The 21109-nt window shown below is 44.6% G+C and overlaps 1 protein-coding gene across 1 annotated transcript in view; it reads left to right on the forward strand.

The window, feature by feature from the left end:
• The window catches only part of Actn2 (actinin alpha 2), a 60993-nt gene that overhangs the window by 39328 nt on the left and 556 nt on the right, over window positions 1–21109 (forward strand). Inside the window, exons 10-20 of the mRNA XM_076832234.1 lie at window positions 279–509; window positions 1199–1346; window positions 2948–3098; window positions 6154–6262; window positions 7604–7744; window positions 9596–9778; window positions 12118–12252; window positions 13118–13297; window positions 16069–16215; window positions 19056–19121; window positions 20021–20179. Of these exons, the coding sequence (XP_076688349.1) occupies window positions 279–509; window positions 1199–1346; window positions 2948–3098; window positions 6154–6262; window positions 7604–7744; window positions 9596–9778; window positions 12118–12252; window positions 13118–13297; window positions 16069–16215; window positions 19056–19121; window positions 20021–20179 (1650 nt within the window). The remainder of the gene's footprint in view (window positions 1–278; window positions 510–1198; window positions 1347–2947; window positions 3099–6153; window positions 6263–7603; window positions 7745–9595; window positions 9779–12117; window positions 12253–13117; window positions 13298–16068; window positions 16216–19055; window positions 19122–20020; window positions 20180–21109) is intronic.

A 21109-nucleotide genomic window follows, 5' to 3' on the forward strand; every position in this document is an offset into this window, starting at 1 on the left:
TGCTGACTTTTAAGTTTCGACCTGTGTTTGGTGTTGTTGGGGTGGGTCACTACTCACCGGTGGCCCTTAGTAGACTCCAGGAGTCTTTCTCACTGCCGTGCGCAGGACTGCCCTCCCTGCCTTCAGGGCAGGGCACTGTGACCACCCTTCAGTAGTTTGGGGAGCATTAGTTTAACCTATTCCAAATGATCAGGCACCTCTTTTTTTTTTTTTTTTTTTTTTTTTAACTGGGAGCAGTTTGCTGGTGTTTTCAGCAGTGTTTTTGTGTTTGGGAGCAGCTTTTGGAATGGATTCGGCGCACAATCCCCTGGTTGGAGAACCGGACTCCTGAGAAAACCATGCAGGCCATGCAGAAAAAGCTGGAGGACTTCCGGGATTATCGTCGGAAGCACAAGCCCCCCAAGGTGCAGGAGAAGTGCCAGCTGGAGATCAACTTCAACACCCTGCAGACCAAGCTGCGGATCAGCAACCGGCCTGCCTTCATGCCCTCTGAGGGGAAGATGGTGTCGGTGAGTAGCTGGGGTTGGCCTGGGAACGCGGGAAGCCTCATGTTTTCCTAAAGGCTTCTGGCCTGGGTCCCTTCCCTGGTGGGCTGCTGAGAAGGAGGCCTTGACTTCTTGAATCTTGAGACAGGGTCTTGCTAAATTGCTGAGTTGGTGTTGAACCTGCGATCCTCCTGCCTCAGCCTCACAAGCTGCTGGGATCAGAGGCACGCACTCTGCCACCTTGTCATTCTTGATGTTTTTCACCTGCCGTCGTGCAGTTGTTGACTCAGCCCATGAATGGTGTCCTGTAAAGAGCAGGCCCTCAGCAGATATACCAGGAATGGCCTTTCTTTCTTCCCTTCTCCAACCTTACCACATCTGCCCCCATAGATCTACCGGCAGGATCACGTACCCTCTCCTCCCTTAGATATCCACCTAAGCTTGACCTCAGGATGGCTTTGAGGCTTCATTTTGTAGCCAGAAAACTTAAGCCCCGAGTGCCTCTGTCCATACCTGGAGAAGTGTGGGCTTGGCACAGGAGAGCAGCTGTATTTTGACTTGTGATGAAGACATTTGGAAACCAAGATAATTGATTGGTGGGGAAGGAAAAGGAAACAAAGGGAGTACTGCCAGACGGGCACTGGAGGATGCCCAGGGGAGGCCCAGGAGGCCCATGCATAACAACCTTGCCGTGCCTGTCCTTGCATCACCAGGACATCGCTGGCGCCTGGCAGAGGCTGGAGCAAGCCGAGAAGGGTTATGAGGAATGGCTGCTCAATGAGATCCGGAGGCTGGAGCGCTTGGAGCATCTGGCTGAGAAGTTCAGGCAGAAGGCCTCCACCCACGAAACCTGGGCCTACGGTGAGTGCACAAGGTTAGGGTCCAGCTGCACAGAGCCAGGAGGCAGAAGGCCTCCACCCACAAAACATAGGCCTATGGTGAGTGCACAAGGCCCACACTCAGCTCTGGGAGGTCAGGGTCCAGCTGCGCAGAGCCACGAGGCATCGTTACTAATTGTCACCAGCATCTGTGATGCCACAGGCAGGTGTCCTCCACTTTGCCTTGGTCCTAGTGCTACGTTTCTCAAGAGGAAAGCATGAAGCTGTGTGTTCTAATCAAGCCTCTGAGTGTAGGAGGCTGGCTCAGTGTAGGAGGCTGGCCTCCTTCTCTCCTGTCTGGCTCCACAGTAGCTGTCTGTTGCCTAACAGTGGATCAGACAGCCTCAGCCCAGCCTCTGCCACGAGGTGTGTATCAAATGCCATCAAGTATTCTACCTAGAAGATCTAACAGGGAAGGAGGAAAGCCAGGATGGTCTTCTGTGGTCTGACTTCCTCGTTGCCCTTGCATTCATCTGCTTCCTTCAGGCCTTACAAATGGACCTGAACCTGTAGCCAGGGTGATGTGTCTGCTGGACTAAGTGGTCGTTCCTGCTGAAGGAGAGGAACAGAACCTTCACTCCACCCTGTAATAGTCTGTTTTGAGAGAGGTGGGGGAGATGTCCCGTCATTCTCTGCTACCCTGTGCTGTTTTGCTTGAGTTTTGATGTTACACAGCAAGGACATGACAGGTAGGGGTGCCCATCCCTGACAGTGGCAGCTGTGTGCCCTGGACAAATGCGTGATCTCTCAGTGCCCCAGTGTCCTCTTCAGAATGGGAACAGCAGTAACAGCTCCCTTGAAGGGTTTCATGAAGATTTGGTGAATTCATATTTATGAATATGAATTCATATTCAATCAGTGTTGGACACACCATAAGTGCTGTGTTTTCATCATTAAATATTTGCTTTCTATTTCAGTCTTTATCCAATTAAATTCTTTTTCCCCCTGTAATGTTGGAGGTTGAACCCAGGGCCTCACATATGGGAGGCAAGTGCCCCACCACTCAGATATATGTCCAGCTTCTGGAATTAAATGCTTATAGGTCATTAGCCAGGGAATAAGTGTGGATCCAGTTCTTCAACCACAGCAGTTGCTGGAGTTAAGACATGTGGGGAAGTAAGTGGAGATTCAGGAAGGAAAATCTGTAATGTTTATTTTCAGGACAACAAAACCCAGGCCACATTTGACCACAGAAGTAAAGCTTTCAAGCAGAAAGCACCGTGGTGGGGTGGCACTTGTGGCGGAGAACAGAGCCTGGGTGTCACAGTCAGCCACCCAGTAGCTCCTGGGAGCCATGGTTCACTGAGCTGAGCTGAGCACTGGAGGGGCAGTGTCTGATACTCAGTAATGAAGAGCACAGCTTTGTTTTGTGAAATGCCCTCAGTGTGCCACCACGCCTGGGGCACCATGGGCTGTGGGCACCTGGAGGGGCTGGGGTGCTGAATGCCTCCTGCCTCAGTCCTGCCATGCTTGGCACCTCCTCTTACCTCTTTGGAAACTCGGTGCTCTGGGGTGCTTATCCATTGCGAGGAAGCTGCTGGGAGGCTGCAGGGTACTCACACTTGCTTGATGCCACTTTTGCAGGCAAAGAGCAGATCTTGCTGCAGAAGGATTATGAGTCTGCATCCCTGACGGAAGTGCGGGCCTTGCTGCGGAAGCACGAGGCCTTTGAGAGTGACCTGGCGGCCCATCAGGACCGTGTGGAGCAGATTGCGGCCATTGCACAGGAGCTCAAGTGCGTGCTGAAGCCCAGGGCATGGGTCTTGGGGACCCCTGGGAGAGGGCAAGGGAGGCCTCCCTTCCTCTTTGCTAATGGATCCAGAGCCAGGCCAGAGCATCCTGGGGCAGGATTCTTGTTTCTCTAAATGTAGAAACAGATTTGAATTAGGTTCATTGGTTGTGGAAGAATCCCTGCCTCCCATCCAGCAGCACCCCAGCCCCCCACAGCTGGGGAATGCAAGGCAGAGGCCTAGGCTCCAAAGGTGGGGCAGGGCAGCCTCACCCTGGCCCCACCCAAGAGGAGGACCTGCCTGTGCAGAGAACAGCACAAAAGGAGCCGCTATCTGGGCCCTGGAGCAACTGTCTACTCTGCTTTTCATTTTATGGCAAGAGCTGGTATAGAGACTGAGGCCAGGTGGGGTTGAGCACTAGGTGGAGGTTCTCGGTCCTTCCTTTTTTCCCCTTCATTATAATCACTGATACATTTGCAGGATTTTAAGAGCCTAACACATAATAATAACTTTAAAAACTAAATAATAAAAATTGATTTCAGTATGTTACATTTTAAAACACCCAGGTTCCTCACTTTGACTAGAGCAAACTTGATTGACAGGTGGGGCCTTTTTTAAAAGAGAACACCTTCAGCCTTGTCGTATCAGCTCCATATAAGCACTTCATTTTCTGTGGACTTCATATCCTGTCTCTACTCTACTCTAAGTTGTGGCCTTTACATAGTCTTACAACTCATGCTGCTTCCATGTTGGCTCTGATTGCTCATTAATAGTTACCAATAAAACAAGGGATGAAAAGAAACTCAGGCTACTTAATGCTCTATAATAGTTCCCATGAGTAATTAGAGCTGTTCTAAGTGTTGCCCATAAAATTTAAGAAGTATTTCATATTATTATTATTCCTGGTACCCTAGTGCCTGTTTCCTGACATAGTTGAGATGAACCACATATTGAACTGGTCTGTGTCCATTATATTGCTTGTAATGTTTTTATCTTTTTTGCCTATCTTAAAGTAATAAGTCATTTTTTTTGCAGTTCTCAAAGTACACAAAAATAGTGTATATAATTATGCAAATCCTGACTCCTAAAAAGCAGATACACATGCAGCAGGTGCATGTAGATTATCGAGGAGAGACCCTAATGATAATACTGGAGGGGTGAGCACTAGCATCTCCATTGGGGATATGTAGAAGCAGCCTTTGGTTTTTGTTTCCAATTTTGGACTGTTTGTTTGTTTGTTTTGGGCAAAGGGGATTGAACCCAGAGACGCTTAACCACTGAGTCACATCCCCAGTCCTTTTTATTTTTTACTTTGAGACAGGATCTTGCTAATTTGTTAAGGCTGGTCTTGAACTTGAGATCCTTCTGTCTCAGCCTCTGGAGTCACTGGGATTACAGGCATGCACCACTATGCCTGGCTCATTTCCTGTGTTGGAGAAGTCTTTCTTCTATTTTTTTTTTTTTTTCAAGTGCTGGGGATTGAACCCAGGGCCTTGAACATGCTAGGAAAACACTCTACCACTGAGCTATCCCCAGCCCCAATATTTGCATTTTGAAGAGCCATTGCTGCCTTTGTTTTTATTTTCAGGGATGTGCCCACTGCTGGTGTATTTCCCTTGTTTTGTGTGCGTGCATGTATGTGTGTCGGGGGGGTGGTGGGTTTTGTTTGTTTTTGTTTTTGGTCATAAGAAATTGGCATGCCTGGTGCAGTGGCACATGCCTGTAATCCCTTTAACTCAGGAGGCAAAGGTAGGAGCACTGCAAGTTCAAGACCAACCTCAGCAACTTAACAAGGCCCTAAGGACTTAGCAAGACCCTGTCTCAAAACACTAAAAAAAAAAAAAAAAAAAAAAAAAAAGCCTGAGGATGTGACTCCGTGGTTAAGTGATCTTGGGTTCAATCCTGAGTACCAAAAAAAGAAAAAGAAATGAGCACAAGAATCTTAGCTTCAGTATAGAGAAGAGAACATGTTTGTGGAAAACTGGTTGCTCCTGAGAACTGGACAGGTTTTGACTAGGTGACAAAAAACTTCTGTCTACCAGAGGAACAGTCAGGTGAACACTGAAGAACCTTGAGATAGCAAGCCAGGCATCTCTTCTGCTCATAGCAAAAACAGTAGGTTGAGTGAGCAGGAGAAACAGCAATGAACAACCACTGCCTTCATATAAGGTCAAAAATAAAAAAAAAGACTTAATCCTCATGGAAATGGATGGGGCAAGGAAAGGGGGGCTTCGCAAAGCTGTCTCTTCCTGTTCTCTTGAGGAAGCCTCCTGAATGTCTTTACATTTCCATGATTCTTGCTTTTATCTTAATTAATGGTTGATTAGGTTTTGTAGAAGATCGAAACTTCCTATCCCTGGAGACATGAGGTTGACCTTCTAATCAAGCCTTTTTTCAGAAAGTTCTTCACCTCACAGTGATCCCCAAAAGGGATCCATGGGTGGATCTGGCCAGGAAAGGTTAGCATTTAGCAAGAAATCATTTTGTTCTGGCTTGTTGGATTAGTGGCAAGAACCTTGTGGTCCCTATGCGGAAGGGCTCTGTCCTGCCCTCTTTTAGAAGTCCCTGTGTGCTAGATAAAGTCACAGTACTCTCCAGTACAGGATGCTATACTCCGTAGTGAGCTTGTGCCCTTCCAGAGGAACCAAGGACACCCAGTGCAAGCCCATACTTCCCTCCCCTTTGACTCACTGCGATGTTATGGTCACTGTGGCTGTAGTGGCCTGCAGGACTGTCCTCAGGGCAGAGAGTTGGCTTCACTTACAGTTTCCATTTAAAAATCATGCTTCCAGAGGGTCTCAGAGAGAACAAGGAGGGAGAAGGCTAACCAGAGGCATTAAGGGGACAGCGTTCTTTCAGTTTAGAAATTTGTTGACCGACATAAAAGTTTTACTAATTCTTATAATTTTTCTAAGACTAATGGGGATAGTCAATAAAACCCTGAAATGCCCTGTCAATTCTCTTGCCAGATCTTTTTATTCAAAACGTCCTTGTCTGTTTTGAGCCCCATTTCCCCTCATATCACCTGGGAAAACTAATCTTTATTTTCACTATTCCTAGTGAACTGGATTATCATGATGCTGTGAATGTCAATGATCGTTGCCAGAAAATTTGTGACCAGTGGGACAGATTGGGGACCCTCACTCAGAAGAGGAGAGAGGCCTTGGAGGTGAAGTCTTAAAGGCACCTGTAGACATGAAGTCTTTTAATGGAGGTTCTTTAATTAAGTTGCTGGTATTCTCTGCATCTCTGTGGACTTGTGTATTTAAATCTAAACAGATCATTTGGTGAATGGAGCCTCTGAAGGGAATACACAAAGTGGGAGATAGGAACATGGGAGGTTGGTAGCACTGTGTGTTCTTTTGAAGTTTTTTTTTTTTTTTTTTTTTTCTGAAACCATCAATTTGTATTTTTTTATTGGTTTCTTTTGAAGTTTTTAAGAAGTATAGGGATGATGGTATAAGCCCACTTGGTCTCAAGTAGTAATTATAGTAAATTTCCAAAAGTCCTTCGGTATGTGTAAATTGACAAGAAATCAGGAAGAACCCAATTTGAGACGTGCAGAGGGAAAGTGGTAATGGATATTCAAGGACAAAATGATGAGAAACAGACTCAGAGTGCATCCGGGCTTCTCTGTGTGCAGGATGTGGGTAGAAGACAGTAGGTAGTGGGCTTAAGGGTACCTAATAGCCTTTCACCATGAAAGGACTCCTGGGACCTGAGGGAAAGAGGCCGTTTCCAGGTCCCAGACTTTTCCCCTTGACTCTAATGAAATATAAACGTGTGGACTCAAGCTTCCGAGTGCCAGCTGGCTGTTACACATTTGCATAGAAAATAGGGGGAGGAAGGACCAAGCACAACAGACACTGTGCCAACATTTTAGAGTAGGAGAGAAGGTGTATCTAATAGTGGGAGACCCCCAGGTACAGCATGCTCTCGGTCTGCTCCCCGTCACCTCTGCTGTGGAGAACAGCACACCATCTCTCTCTGATGCTGGAAGCCTCATGCTCTCATAAACCCACAGAGGTGAGCATTGTATTCCAAGTAAGGATTGAGATGCCAAGCTAGTTCCTTCTCTCCTCCCTCTGTAGGTGACTTTGAGAGAGTCACGTAGCTTTCTTGTACCTTGTAGACAACATAATGCAGAAGGTGTCTTGAGTTTCCTGCTACCCCACAGTTGGAGAATCAAGCCTCTAATTTACCAAGACCTGCTTTAGCTGAAAGCAAGTTAGGAATACTGTATATGGATTCTCAGTTTTCCAGAATCTAATATCTAGCAGAGTACTTCGGGCGCTTTGAAACCAAGACTGCTCTGGGCGTCATTAAATCCTTCACAAGGCCCTCGGGGCACAGCCTAATCATTTGAACCTTGGTTAACCTTTTATAGACATATGCTAAGTGTCAGCTAACACTTTATTGTTTTGGGATATGTGTTTACATTTCTCTGTACATCAGAGGATTTTTTTTTTCAATTTAATCTAACACTCCCTTCTATTTAACTGATCTTCAGAGAACAGAGAAATTGCTGGAAACAATTGATCAGCTACACCTGGAGTTCGCCAAGAGGGCTGCTCCTTTCAACAACTGGATGGAGGGTGCTATGGAAGACCTGCAAGACATGTTTATTGTGCACAGCATCGAGGAGATACAGGTAGCCAGACTCGACTCTACCTGCATTAGAGGTGGTCTTATTTATTTACTGAGTCATCTGTTTATTTATTTTTGGCTCTAGAGATTGAACTCAGGGTTTCACACATGCCAGCATGTGCTTTAGCAGTGGGCTGCACCCAGCCCTGTTATTTATTCATATATATACATACATATATATATATATATATATATATATATATATATATATATATATGTAATTTTATGTATATATTACTTTTTTAAAATAAAAAGCATGTGCTGGAAAGCCCAAATAAGTTGCCCTTTGAACCTTAGTTTGTTTGCCTTTTTGCTGCAACCAGTTGTCATCAGGTAATGTTGGATGCATCTCAAAGGGGTTGCCTTAAAAAAAAAAATGCTGAATCCTTGAGCAACTTGGATATCTCTGCTCTTAGAGTTGCTCATGGGAAGCTATGAGTCTACTGACTGCTGAGTTAACTACTTTACAAATGTGTACATTATTGCCATTTGTTTAGACCTACAGAGTTTTGCCAGATCATAAAACATAAGAAATCCCAAACCAGCACCTTCTTCCTCCCTCCAGTCCACATGGTCTTCTGGAGCTTCAAAGCTGTAAATAAGTCTTCTAAGTGGTGATGGTAGGGAGGAAACTACTTTCAAACAGGTTCCAATTTATTTAGAGACCATCATACAGTGAATTTAACATAATAGAATATAAAAAGAATACTTTTGTAATTCTTTTTCTGTAAAATAGGAATGTCATCAGCAGAATGGAAACACAGAAGGTCAGGTTTGCACTCCCACCTCGCTGCCAAGGAGCAGGCTAGAAGAGTGGTCCCCCAGTATCAGGGGAGTTTCACTCTGCCCCTGACTTCAGACGGCTTAGTGTAGGGTCTTTCAGCTTTATGACAGTGCAGAAGTGACCTACATTCTGTAGAAGCCAGGCTTTACATGGTGACTTTCCCACTTTTCCTGGACTGGTAATAGGCAGAGTGTCCTCTTGTGATACTGGGCAGGGCCAGCTCCTGGTCTGCCCGCCATCACAAGAGGAAACCACAGACCCTGTACAACGTGTGGTGGGCTAGGTGATGATGGCAGGTGGGTTAGTGTGCTAAATGTGTTTTCAGTTTAGGGTATTTTCAGCCTCTGAGGGCTTATGGGGATGAGGTCTCATTGGGAGTCAAGGAGCAGGTGTTTTCTTTGAATGTTGCAGCATCTGAAAGGGACTTCGTTGGTGTTTCTATGCACATTGCAAAGCAGAGGTGAATCGCTAAAATCTTTTGTCTTTCTTTGGAGTAGGCAAGACTGCTACGTCTGCCTCAGGCATCACATTGTTTAGTAAGAGCCTATTGGCAGCTGATGTGCTGCAGGACTAAAGTATGCAGTAGGTTCATCCTGGGCCACAGGCAGCAAAGATGTGGACCATGGGACTCACAGTCTCTCATCTGACACATTATCATCAAGGAATGTGTTTGATTTGTGGAGGTTGTATGGAGCTTTCTGGGGAAGAGCTGGGTTCTGAGGGCTTCTCTTTTTGAGGAGCAGATGTTCTGCTGTTGTCTTTAGTTATAAATGAGGTAGCAAGTGATGAGTACAGGGTTGAGAAGAACAGCTGTTGCTAGAAAGGACAGCTAAGTTCTCTTTTTCAGCAAACAGTAAGACCTCAATAGTAGCAGGGCCCAGACATAATGAAGGCAAAGGTGATTTTTTTTGAAGAAGAATTGTTTTTTCCAGGCAGAGATTTTGTAAAACATGCAGGCTTTGTTTTTCTCCAGAGGTGCCTGCAGGTAACATACAGACACTCCTGTGTGTGAACATCAAAGCCTGTGAAACTGACGGTAATCTGGGTTTTCTCCCTTGTTCCCTGGTGCAGAGTTTGATCACTGCCCACGAGCAGTTCAAGGCTACACTGCCCGAGGCAGACGGAGAGCGGCAGTCCATCATGGCCATCCAGAACGAGGTAGAGAAGGTGATTCAGAGCTACAACATCAGGATCAGCTCAAGCAACCCATACAGCACCGTCACTATGGATGAGATCCGCACCAAGTGGGACAAGGTAGGCGGCATCTTGAAGCTGGGGTTGAGGAGAGAGGGGAGCACCTGGGCCTCTAGGGTGACTGCCATCTGGCCTCGTAGGCCGGATTTTCCTTCGTCCTAGAATTTCACACTCTGAATGCCCGTTGGTAGCCTTTCTGGTTCTTGGAAAAGAAAGTTGAGATTACTTTCTGTAAGGAAAATCTTATAGATTTTGGCAAAATTAGTAGATTGTGATACTAATGCTATTAGGGAAACGGTTCCTAAAATGCCAGCTGAATTTGGGGAAATCAGCTTGCCCATAGTATTTCATTATAGAATTTTTAGACTGAATAATATACCAAATGTGTGAGTTTTAAATTTAAAAGAGTCACTTAGAGGGCTGGGGTTGTGGCTCAGGGGTAGAGTGCTTGCTTAGCACACATTAGACACTGGGTTTGATCCCTAGCACCACATTCAGAAAACCAAATAAACAAAATAAAGGTATTGTGTTCATCTGCAACGAAAATATTTTTTTTTAAAAAGTCACTTACCAAAATACATCTGAGGGACAAAATATTGCTACTAAATTTTGTTGCTCTTTGAGTTTGGAGAAACTATTCACAAGTTTATAGTCAAAAGTGGGCTCATTTTTAGCCCTTTTGTTTCTTTTTCTTTTTGTACTGGGGATTGAACCCAGGGGTGCTTCATCACTGAGTGACATCTCCACCCCTTTTATTTTTTATTTTGAGACAGGGTGCCCTGAGTTGCTAAGGCTAGCCTTGAACTTGCAGTCCTCCTGCCTTAGCTTCCTAAGTTGATGGGATCACACATGTGCAGCACTGTGCCTGGCCTTTTGGTCTCATTTTAAAGAGAAGCAAGGGTTAGTTACAAGCAGTACCAAAGAGGGGACAGAAACAGCATGGAAAGGAGGCCAGTATTCATGTCAAAGACAGTCATTGCATGAGAGGTTTTTATTGTGTGTGTTCCCCATCCCATCCAGTGCACTGGAGATAAAACCCAGGGCCTACTGTATACTAGGCAAGCACTCGACCACTGAACCACATTCCCAGTTGTCTGCATAAGAGCTTTGAAGTTAGTTCTGGTCTTCTGGCCAAGAAAAGAGAAAAGGGAAACTGAGCTGAGTAGTTCCCTTTAACAACAACAAAAGGATCTATATAATTTCTTAAAGTGAGATGTACTTTTTTCCCCTCAGTAATTTATAGGGCAGTTGGCCATATGAATTTTCATAAAAGGGACTCTGGCAAATATTGCCTTCAACAGCAGTTTTGTAGACGACACAAAAAAGATTTCTGCAGTAGTTGTCCTGCCTTTTCAGAGAGCACTGAGGCATAGCCTTAAAAAGTTACTCACAAGTGTGCAGGCCAGGTGCCACTCTTCTCTGGAAGTAGACCTTGGCCAAGCAGGGCTTCTGTGATCACATGGGTCATGGAGAGCTTTAGCAGGCTGGGGAGCCTGAGGATCCCTTGATGATGATGTTTACACATTCATAGAATATGTAGGACTATGAAGGAAGTGAATTACACTGAGATATAGTTACTAAAATATTTTTGAAGTTGGGATATAATAATGCACGTGCCTCTTTACTAATACGTTAAAATCAAGACCTCATAACTGCTAATGATCTTGGAGTAGAGCTGAGAGCACATGATTTATCAGAGGCAGCAGTAGCTGGTGCCTGAACCTCTGGTATTTCTGCCGTGATGTCTCAGGGATGGCAAGGCATGCTGTGGATTTGCTGCACACCTGCATAATGGAAAAAAATGCTAACTTTGAATTAGAGAGAGTGAAAATAAAGATAGCAGTTACCCCCTCATCCAAGCTCACAAATCTGCTACATTGTAGACCTGGCTCTGTGGCATGGGTGCCACAGGAGGAGCTCTCCTGGGAGGGGGGATGGTCGTGTGCCTGATAGAGGCTCTTACACACCCTGTACTCTACAAGCCTTGGTGGCACCAGGTGCAGTCACAGCTAGTCCCCCCACAGGAGGGACTCCCACTTCTCCCCCTCCTGTCCCTTACTCTACTTTCTCTCCCTCTCCTCCTCCCACCCCACTTCCCCTCCCTCTCCTCACTCCTGCCCCACTTCCCCTCCCTCTCGTGTCCCCTACCTCACTCTCCTTCCTCTTGTCCCCTACTCCACTTCTCCTCCCTCTCTTGTCCCCACTTCCGCTCCCTCTCCTCACCCCTATCCCACTTCTCTTACCTCTCTTCACCCTTACCCCACTTCCCCTTTCCTCCTCTTCTATCTTCCCCACCTTCTCTCTCTCTCCACTCCCACCAACTCCTTGGACTGCTATCCTGTGGCCATTCCTAGGAGACCAGAGCTGGCTATTCACCCCTTGTCCTTGGGCCCTGACAGGTGAAGCAGCTGGTGCCCATCAGAGATCAATCCCTGCAAGAGGAGCTGGCTCGCCAGCATGCTAATGAGCGCCTGAGGCGCCAATTTGCTGCCCAGGCCAATGCCATTGGTCCCTGGATCCAGAACAAGATGGAGGTAGGTCACACCCTTCTCGGGCTGTCCACAGGCCTGGCAGCCAGTCCCTTAGTGATAGAGTGGTGCCTCCTGGCTGTGGATTCTGGTTGCCCCATTCATTCTGTTTTCATATGGGGCGTTATCTTTCTAGCCCTTGGGCTGTTGTGGACTCTGTGTGCCTGGCACACTTGGGAGCTTGGTGGGTGCCCAATGAAGGGGGCAAGGAGGTTCTCACTGATATTTATTGTGTCATTAAAAATAGCGATGAAGCCCTTTCTCAGTTTTTGGCCTTTAAACCCCCAACCTAAGGAGAACAGCAAAGACTCAGACATGCTTCATGTTTTCAGAACATTCACAGAAGAGTGGTCTGTGAATGGTGTTGAGGTCTAGGTTCATTTCATCACCAAGAGCAGCCAGGAGACATTTCTCTCTCTCTCTCTTGGTGATAAAATGTTAACTTTTTGACAAAGGAAAGAATATCTAAAACTGTAAGAAATTCTCGTGCTGGAGGGTGTCGCCATCTGCGTGGTAGCTCTCCCCAGGCAGTTGGCTCGCCCCCCACCCCCCCACCGCCCACCGAAGAACCAGGTTGCTGGCCCAGGAAGTTTTGCTCCCAGTGCAAGATGATGGTCAGGACTCATGTCTTCCTGCCTTTGCTGTTCCACATAGATTCTGGGAGACCTTTTCCCATTCTCCAGGTGGACCAGAACCAGACCTTGTTCTATCCTGTGACCCTGTCCCTCTCCCACTGTGTCTGGGGACATCAAGTGACTTGGGCTGCTGCCTGATATGGTGTGGCATCTTGTGCAGTCATGACTGATGACTTTCACAGCACTACCTCCTAGCTCTGCTCACCTCTCCCTGTCTGCCCACGTGCCTTCCCTAGGAGATTGCCCGGAGCTCCATCCAGATCACAGGGGCACTGGAAGACCAGATGAACCAGCTGAAGCAATATGAGCACAATATCATCAACTACAAGAACAACATAGACAAGCTGGAAGGAGACCACCAGCTCATCCAGGAGGCCTTGGTCTTTGACAACAAGCACACCAACTACACAATGGAGGTAAGCACCAGGCAGTGGGCTACTCTTGCTGCTCTCAGTGGCTGGTGTGCTCTGGGTTCACTTCTGTGCTTTGTTCCTGCTGAATTCTCCAAGTGTGAACATCAGAGGGTGGTAAGCATTTCTAATTGCTATATGAAAAGACTCTGTGCACTACATCAAGTGTGAGTTCATAGTTAACAGCATTATGACTCAACACAATGAATTCATTATGCCTCTTTGGAGAGAGTACCAGAAATTCGACTACTGCCACATCTACAATTTGGCCCAATTCGGTCTCCCTGGGAGCCAGCAGGTATAACTCAGAGCTCATCCTGCTTCTTGGTAAATGGAAAGATAGCTTCAACGACAAATAGGCTATTCACTGTCTGTCTAATCCACAGAGTTCCAGTTGTCGCTATGAGACCCTGATCTCACTTCTGAGTACTTCCCACTATAGACTAGGGTAGAATTTTTTCTTAAGTATAGGAATATCGATTGGGTTATTTGTTTTTTTGTTGTTTAACTTTTTGAGTTTTTTGAATACCCTAGAGATTAGAGCTCTATCTGATGTGTGAGGGGTAAAAAATTTGTTCCCAGAATGTAGGCTCCCTATTCACCTCGCATATTATTTCTCTTGCTGAGAAAAAACTTTTTAGTTTGAATTCTTCCCATTTGTTGATTCTTGGTTTTAACTCTTGTGCTATAGGTGTCTTATTAAGGAACTTGGGGCCTGACCCCACGTGATGGAGATTAGGGCCAACTTTTTCTTCTATTAGACGCAGAGTCTCTGGTTTGATTCCTAGCCCCTTGATCCATTTTGAGTTAACTTTTGTGCATGGTGAGAGAAAGGGATTCAATTTCATTTTGTTGCCTATGGATTTCCAGTTTTCCCAGCACCATTTGTTGAAGGTGCTATCCTTTCTCCATTGAATGCTTTTATCACCTTTGTCTAACATAAGGTAGTTGTAATTTTGTGGGTTGGTCTCTGTGTCCTCTATTCTGTACCATTGGTCTACCAGCCTGTTTTGGTGCCAGGACCATGCTGTTTTTGTTACTATTGCTCTGTAGTATAGTTTAAAATCTGGTATAACGATACTACCTGTTTCACTCTTCCTGCTTAGAATTGCTTTAGCTGTTCTGGGTCTCTTATTTTTCCAGATGAATTTCTTAATTGCTTTTTCTATTTCTGTGAGGAATGCCATTGGGATTTTGATAGGAATCACATTGAATCTGTAAAGTGCTTTTGATAATATGGCCATTTTAATAATATTAATTTGGCCTATCCATGAGCAAGGTATATCTTTCCATCTTCTAAGGTCTTCTTCTCTCTCTCTGTAGGGTTCTGTAGTTTTCATTGTATAGATCTTTCATCTCTTTTGTTAAGTTGATTCCCAAGTATTTTATTTTATTTTATTTTTTTGAGGATATTGTGAATGGGGTAGTTTTCCTCATTTCCATTTCAGAGGATTTGTCACTGATATACAGGAATGCCTTTGGTTTATGGGTATTGATTTTATATCCTGCCACTTTGCTGAATTCATTTACTAGTTCTAGAAGTTTCTTGGTAGAACCTTTTGGGTCTGCTAGGTATAGGATCATATCATCAGCAAAAAAAAAAATAAAATAAAATAACCCAATCAACAAATGGGCCAAGGACCTGAACAGACACTTCTCAGAAGAGGATATACGTTCAATCAACAAATACATGAAAAAATGCTCACTATCTTTAGCAATCAGAGAAATGCAAATTAAAACTACTCTAAGATACCATCTCACTCCAGTAAGAATGACAGCCATTATGAAGTCAAACAACAACAAGTGCTGGTGAGATGCAGGGAAAAAGGTACATCTCACATTGCCGGTGAGACTACAAATTGGTGCAGCCAATTTGGAAAGCAGTATGGAGATTCCTTGGAAAGCTGGGAATGGAACCACTATTTGACCCAGTTATTCCCCTTCTCGGACTATACCCAAAAGACCTAAAAACAGCATAATACAGGGACACAGCCACATCAATGGTTATAGCAGCACAATTCACAATAGCTAGACTGTGGAACTAACCTAGATGCCCTTCAGTGGATTAATGGATAAAAAAAAATGTGGCATTTATACACAATAGAATATTACTCAGTACTAAAAAATAACAAGATCATGGCATTTGCAGGGAAATGGATGGCATTAGAGCAGATTATGCTAAGTGAAGTTAGCCAATCCCTAAAAAACAAATGCCGAATGTCTTCTTCGATATAAGGGGGGTGACTCAAAATGGGGTAGGGAGGAAGAACATGAGAAGAAGATTACCACTAAATAGAGAAGAGAGATGGGAGGGAAAGGGAGGGAGAAGGGGAACTGCACAGAAGATGGAAGGAGACTCTCATCATTATACAGAATACATGTATGACGATGTGAGGGGAAAAAAAAGTGTGTCACATTAGATTGGGTAGAGAGAAGTGATGGGAGGGGAGGGGAAGGGGGGATAGGAAGGGCAGCAGAATAAAATAGACACTAGTATTGCTGTATGTATATACGTGACTGCATGACCAATGTGATTCTGCAACCTGTACACTCAGAAAAATGAGAAGTTATACCCCATCTGATTCAAATGTATGGTATGTCAAGATCATTGTATTGTCATGTGTAACTAATTAAAACAAATAAAAAAATTTAAAAAGTATAGGAATGACTATAGCAGGCCCTCCTTTTGGGTCAGCTCTCCTGTTGTGAAAACGAAGAGGCAGGGTTGATATTGCTAGAAAAACTGAGAACTTATCATTGCCTTTTTCCCTTGGTAGCACATCCGTGTTGGATGGGAGCTGCTTCTGACCACCATTGCCAGAACTATCAACGAGGTGGAGACCCAGATCCTGACGAGGGATGCGAAGGGCATCACCCAGGAGCAGATGAATGAGTTCAGAGCCTCCTTCAACCACTTCGACAGGGTACCGCACTCTGCTTATTTGAAAGGCAGTTCTGTGGACACCAAACAATGAGTCTGAAATAATATGCATGCTATTACCTTAAGTCTTAACACCCCAAAAAGTTTACAGGGAAACTGGTTGAGTAATGCCACAGGAAAGTAGCCACCAAAAGAAGGTATGCACAGCTGATGTTGCTCCCGTGACCTGAGGTGCAGGCTGTGAGCCATGTCTTTTTTTTTTTTTTTTTTTAATAGAATTTTTTTTTTTTAAGAGAGAGGTGAGAGAGAGAGAGAGAGAGAGAGAGACAGACAGAATTTTTAATATTTATTTTTTAGTTTTTGGCGGACACAACATCTTTGTTTTTGTATGTGGTGCTGAGAGTCGAACCCGGGCCGCACGCATGCCAGGCGAGCGCGCTACCGCTTGAGCCACATCCCCAGCCCCATGAGCCATGTCTTGCAGCTGTCAATGAATGCATTTGTAGTGGATATCAGAGTCCCATTTGTTCTTACTGAAAGTATGTCCTTAACAAGGTGTGGTTGTTGTATTTCAGTCATTTTGTAAAGACTTGGTTGCAAAACTCTGATGTATTTTTCCTAGTAACTACGTAAAACATCTAATGATTGATTAACAAAATTGACTCACAATAAGAAAAATGGACCCACAAAATGGTGATAACATTCACAGTAAAGTACATGAAAAGTTACATACTGCTTGTAAAATATTATCTAGTATCTTTATTTTAATAATATTGAGTAAAATTATGATAAAACTCCCAGTTTACTAATTATGTAGTTAAACATAAGGCCACATTTCAATTGCTAAGGGTAGCTTAAAAAAGAACATCCTATTACTTTGTATTGGGCCCTATTGATGGTTTGCAAATTCCAGTAAATGATTTTTTAAATGTCTGCCGGCCAGGCCAACCTAAGCTGGGCCTAGGAAGAGTACAGACACTGGATTTCTGATAAGGGAGCTGAAAGGCACAAGTAAAGAATTCTGTGCAGAGATGGAGGATGACATTTGTTGGGCTTGAGCACCACTTTCTAGTTCAGAACCGTTCTTCAACTCTGATCTGATTTCATTCATTGAAGTCCAAGTCATTTTTCTCCATGGAGGGGAGAATTTTACCATCATCCCTGCTCAGATCTGCTGGGCTTGCTGAAGGACATTTCTTGCTCATCTAGGTTGCACATTGATTTAAATCCAAGGTAATAAGACAGTCTTTTACAACAAAAAGTCCAAAGGAGAGCCTTGTAGAATTTGCCAAGTTTAAAGGTTTGGCTGTGTTAACACTAAGGAGGTCATGTCTTAGAAATAAGGAAGCAGAGTTTGGAGTGTGGGAGAGCTGTCAGGGATACAGTGCATTTTGCTTCATCTTCTCAAGTAACAGTAATCTGGGAATGTTGAGGTGTAGAGAATGTGCATGGAGGGATTCTTCCCTAGATGGAAGAGAGCCATTGAAGATTGTAGAGCACAGGTGTGACCTGACCAGATCTGTGCTTCAGAGAAACTGCCTGACCGCACCTCTCAGATGTAAGACAGGCTGAAGTGAGGGTGGGAGAGAAAGCAAGCAGAGGGCAACAGGAGGGAAGGGAAACAGGAGCTCCTGGGTGGACAGATAGGAGGTAAAGATGAAGACAAGGGCAGGTCTGAGGAGGAGACAGATGTCTGACAGAACTTGATGGGATTTGGGCCTGAGGGAGGGGGAAAAGGTTAAACAACATGGAAATTTAGTCTGAGGACATGGAGAAAGGGGTGCTTTTGAGCCTTTGCAGCAGTGAGGTCCCCTGGGCAGGAGGAATCCAGTTCTAGGGTTCAGAACTGAAGATTATGAGTCACCATGAAGTAGTCATCTCTGTCAAGATATAGTTCAGGGAGGAAGAAAAGAGAAAGGCTGATCTTAGGGAAGTGCTGTGTTTCAAGGAGATGCAAGAGTCAGAGGAGGAGAGGCAGAGACATTGGTGGAGGACATATCAGTGAGGAGGGCTGCAGGGCAGTCCTGAGCAGGCCGGGCAGTGGGGGGCCAGGCATGTAGGCCTGAGAACAGGCCTGTGACTTTCTGTTCTTGGAAGGAAGAGGACCTGATGTTAGTTTTGGGGACTGACTGCTTCCTTGGTGGACAGAAGCACCGGAAAATACCCGATTGAATAAGTGGTTTGGCCAGTAAAGGTGATGTCTTTACTTGATGCTGATGCTTCATGTTAGCTGCCCCACCCCCAGAACCCTGAAGCACATCTCCAGTGCAGCTGTGCGCTTCTCATCACATCCAGGGCTTTGCATTGACCCCCATTTCTGATGCACTGGGTTCACCCTTGTGACTGGCCTTCCTCAGCTGGGAAAACTATTGTCATGAGAGACAGTATTGCACACTGCTTCCTGCACACCCTCATTGAATTTTCAGAAGCTGAATTTGCAACATGGAATAGCTACTGCATCCTGGCCCAAGGGCCTATTAACTTTCCAGTTGTTTCAGTTCAGAAAAACGCTCTCATCTTGGGAAAATTTTACAACTGATGGCTCACCAGGGCCATTGAGAGCATGTCTCAGAACATTTGCAGTGTTCTGTCATCAGTAGGGGGAAGCACTGAGCTCCCATCCAGTTCCTTTGCTACCTTCTTGACCCTGTGGTCTCATTTTTGTCTAGTTTTTATTTCCACTCAGCCCCCATTCCTTTTAAATAACTATTGATAATATCCTTGTGTTGTCAGATCCATCTTTCCTTTAAGTCAGTGATGACCATTGTGATCTTGGCAGAGTTCAGTGTGGCCCTTCCCTTACAGATTTTGCTCACTTGGCCGAGCAGAGCTGCTCATATCACCTCTAATTCCCACTTTTCTGTTCCTTGCTTTTGCCAACAGAGGAAGAATGGCTTGATGGACCATGAGGACTTCAGAGCCTGCCTCATTTCCATGGGTTATGACTTGGTAAGACAGAAGTTGAAATTGTGCCAAGATCTGATTTTATTGAGTTTGAGTTTATATTATAGAAAATGACACACTTAAATGTAAGGTAGAACATTTAGGGTTGGTTAATTTTCATTACACAGAAGACTATTTTTTAAGGTTTCCCTGTTGCGATGTAAAAATAATTTTACAGAGTCATACACACACATTTTTTCCAGAAATTGGTCAGATTTTTTTCCTAATGAAGAAATCAAGAGTCTGGGCTTCCTTTATGATTTTTTAACAGGGTTATTGATATAATTTGCATCCTAGTTGAGTGTGGTGACACACACCTGTAATTACAGCTGGCTGGGGGGCTAAGCAGAGGAGTATTGCAAGTTCCAGGACAGCCTCAGCAACTCAGGCTGCATCTTTGAAAAAAAGATGTCGGGGGGCTGGAGATGTAGCTCAGTGTTAAAGTATCCCTGGGTTCAGTCCTAAATACCAAAAAAAATTTTTTAAAGTATGAGTGTATTGGAGTAGTAATGGTTCCAATATACTCATACTTCTGTGTTGCCCATTAATGCATATTTTAAACATGACTTGCTTTGCTTCCCTCCCAAAGTTTAAAATAAGATCACGAGCACCATCTCTGAACTGCCTTCCTGTTTAGCAACATCTGTTCTTTCTTGTAACCTGAAAAAAGAACCAATCTGCTCCAAGTTACTCTTTGACAATTGTATTATGACCAAGGAATGCAACATGGGTCACAGAGAGGAAGGGCATTGACATTCTAGCTTGGTGCTACAGCAACCTTTATGTATTTGATGACAATAAACCTCAGTCACCCTAAAGGGAATCCCTTCCAGAGACTGAAAGGAATTGCAGGATTAAAGTTTCAAACACAAAGGAACTTATTACCTCTTTGCCCTTGGCCTCAGGGTGAAGCTGAATTTGCCCGAATTATGACCCTGGTTGATCCCAATGGACAAGGCACTGTCACCTTCCAGTCCTTCATTGACTTCATGACTAGAGAGACAGCTGACACAGACACTGCTGAGCAGGTCATTGCCTCCTTCCGAATTCTGGCTTCTGATAAGGTCTGTATTGATGGATTTCCTTTCACTTTAACATTCTAATACCAGTACCCCTAGTATATTAGCACTGAATCTGGAAAGCAGCACAGAGGTGACCTCAGAGGAAACACAGATCTTCCCTCCCTGGCATTTGTGCTCAGGCCTCATGCTAGTGTTATAGAAGGAAGCAGTAGTGTGCATTTGGTAGATGTATGTGTATGTTAAGGTTTATGGTTAATGGTTCAACCCCATTGTGCATTCTGGTTTAATAGGTGTGATTCAGAAAGAAGAAACTATTGTAGTTCAGGTATTACAGAACTGTTAAGCTCTTCCACTAAGGGCCAGGGACCCTGACTTCATGCCCATCCCCCAGAGAAAAGTTGCAAGACTTTTGGGCAAGACTCTCATGACACATGCCTAAAACTAAGCAAGAATTTAACTGAAAGTTCAGAGCTTTTAAATACCACCCCTCAAACAATAAAAATTTCTTAGGATACATAGATTCAGTCTGGGATAGGATTATTTTACTCTGTGATCTGGTTGAGAGGGGAAAAAGAGTCCTGCAAGAAAGTTCTGATATTAAAACACATCAGTACAGCCATGTTTATTACCGTAAAAATCAGACAGGATCAGCTATCTCAAAAATAAGAAGTTTGTTTAAAGCATGCGGAGGGAGAGTGCAAAGGATTTAGGAAGTAGTAAATCATGCGTGACCAACCCCCAGGGAAACTCCTGTTATGAAGGCTGGGGATGTGGCTCAAGCGGTAGCGCGCTTACATGGCTTGCGCGGGGCACTGGGTTCGATCCTCAGCACCATATAAAAATAAAATAAAGATATTGTGTCCACCGAAAACTAAAAAATAAAAGTTAAAAAAAATAAGTCATGCTATGATATTATCTTGCTTGTCAGTCTTCCTTACCAGAATTTCTCCTATTTTTCCATGGATATTTGAC

The sequence above is a fragment of the Callospermophilus lateralis genome, chromosome 13, assembly GCF_048772815.1.
Source record: "Callospermophilus lateralis isolate mCalLat2 chromosome 13, mCalLat2.hap1, whole genome shotgun sequence".
NCBI lineage: Eukaryota > Metazoa > Chordata > Mammalia > Rodentia > Sciuridae > Callospermophilus > Callospermophilus lateralis.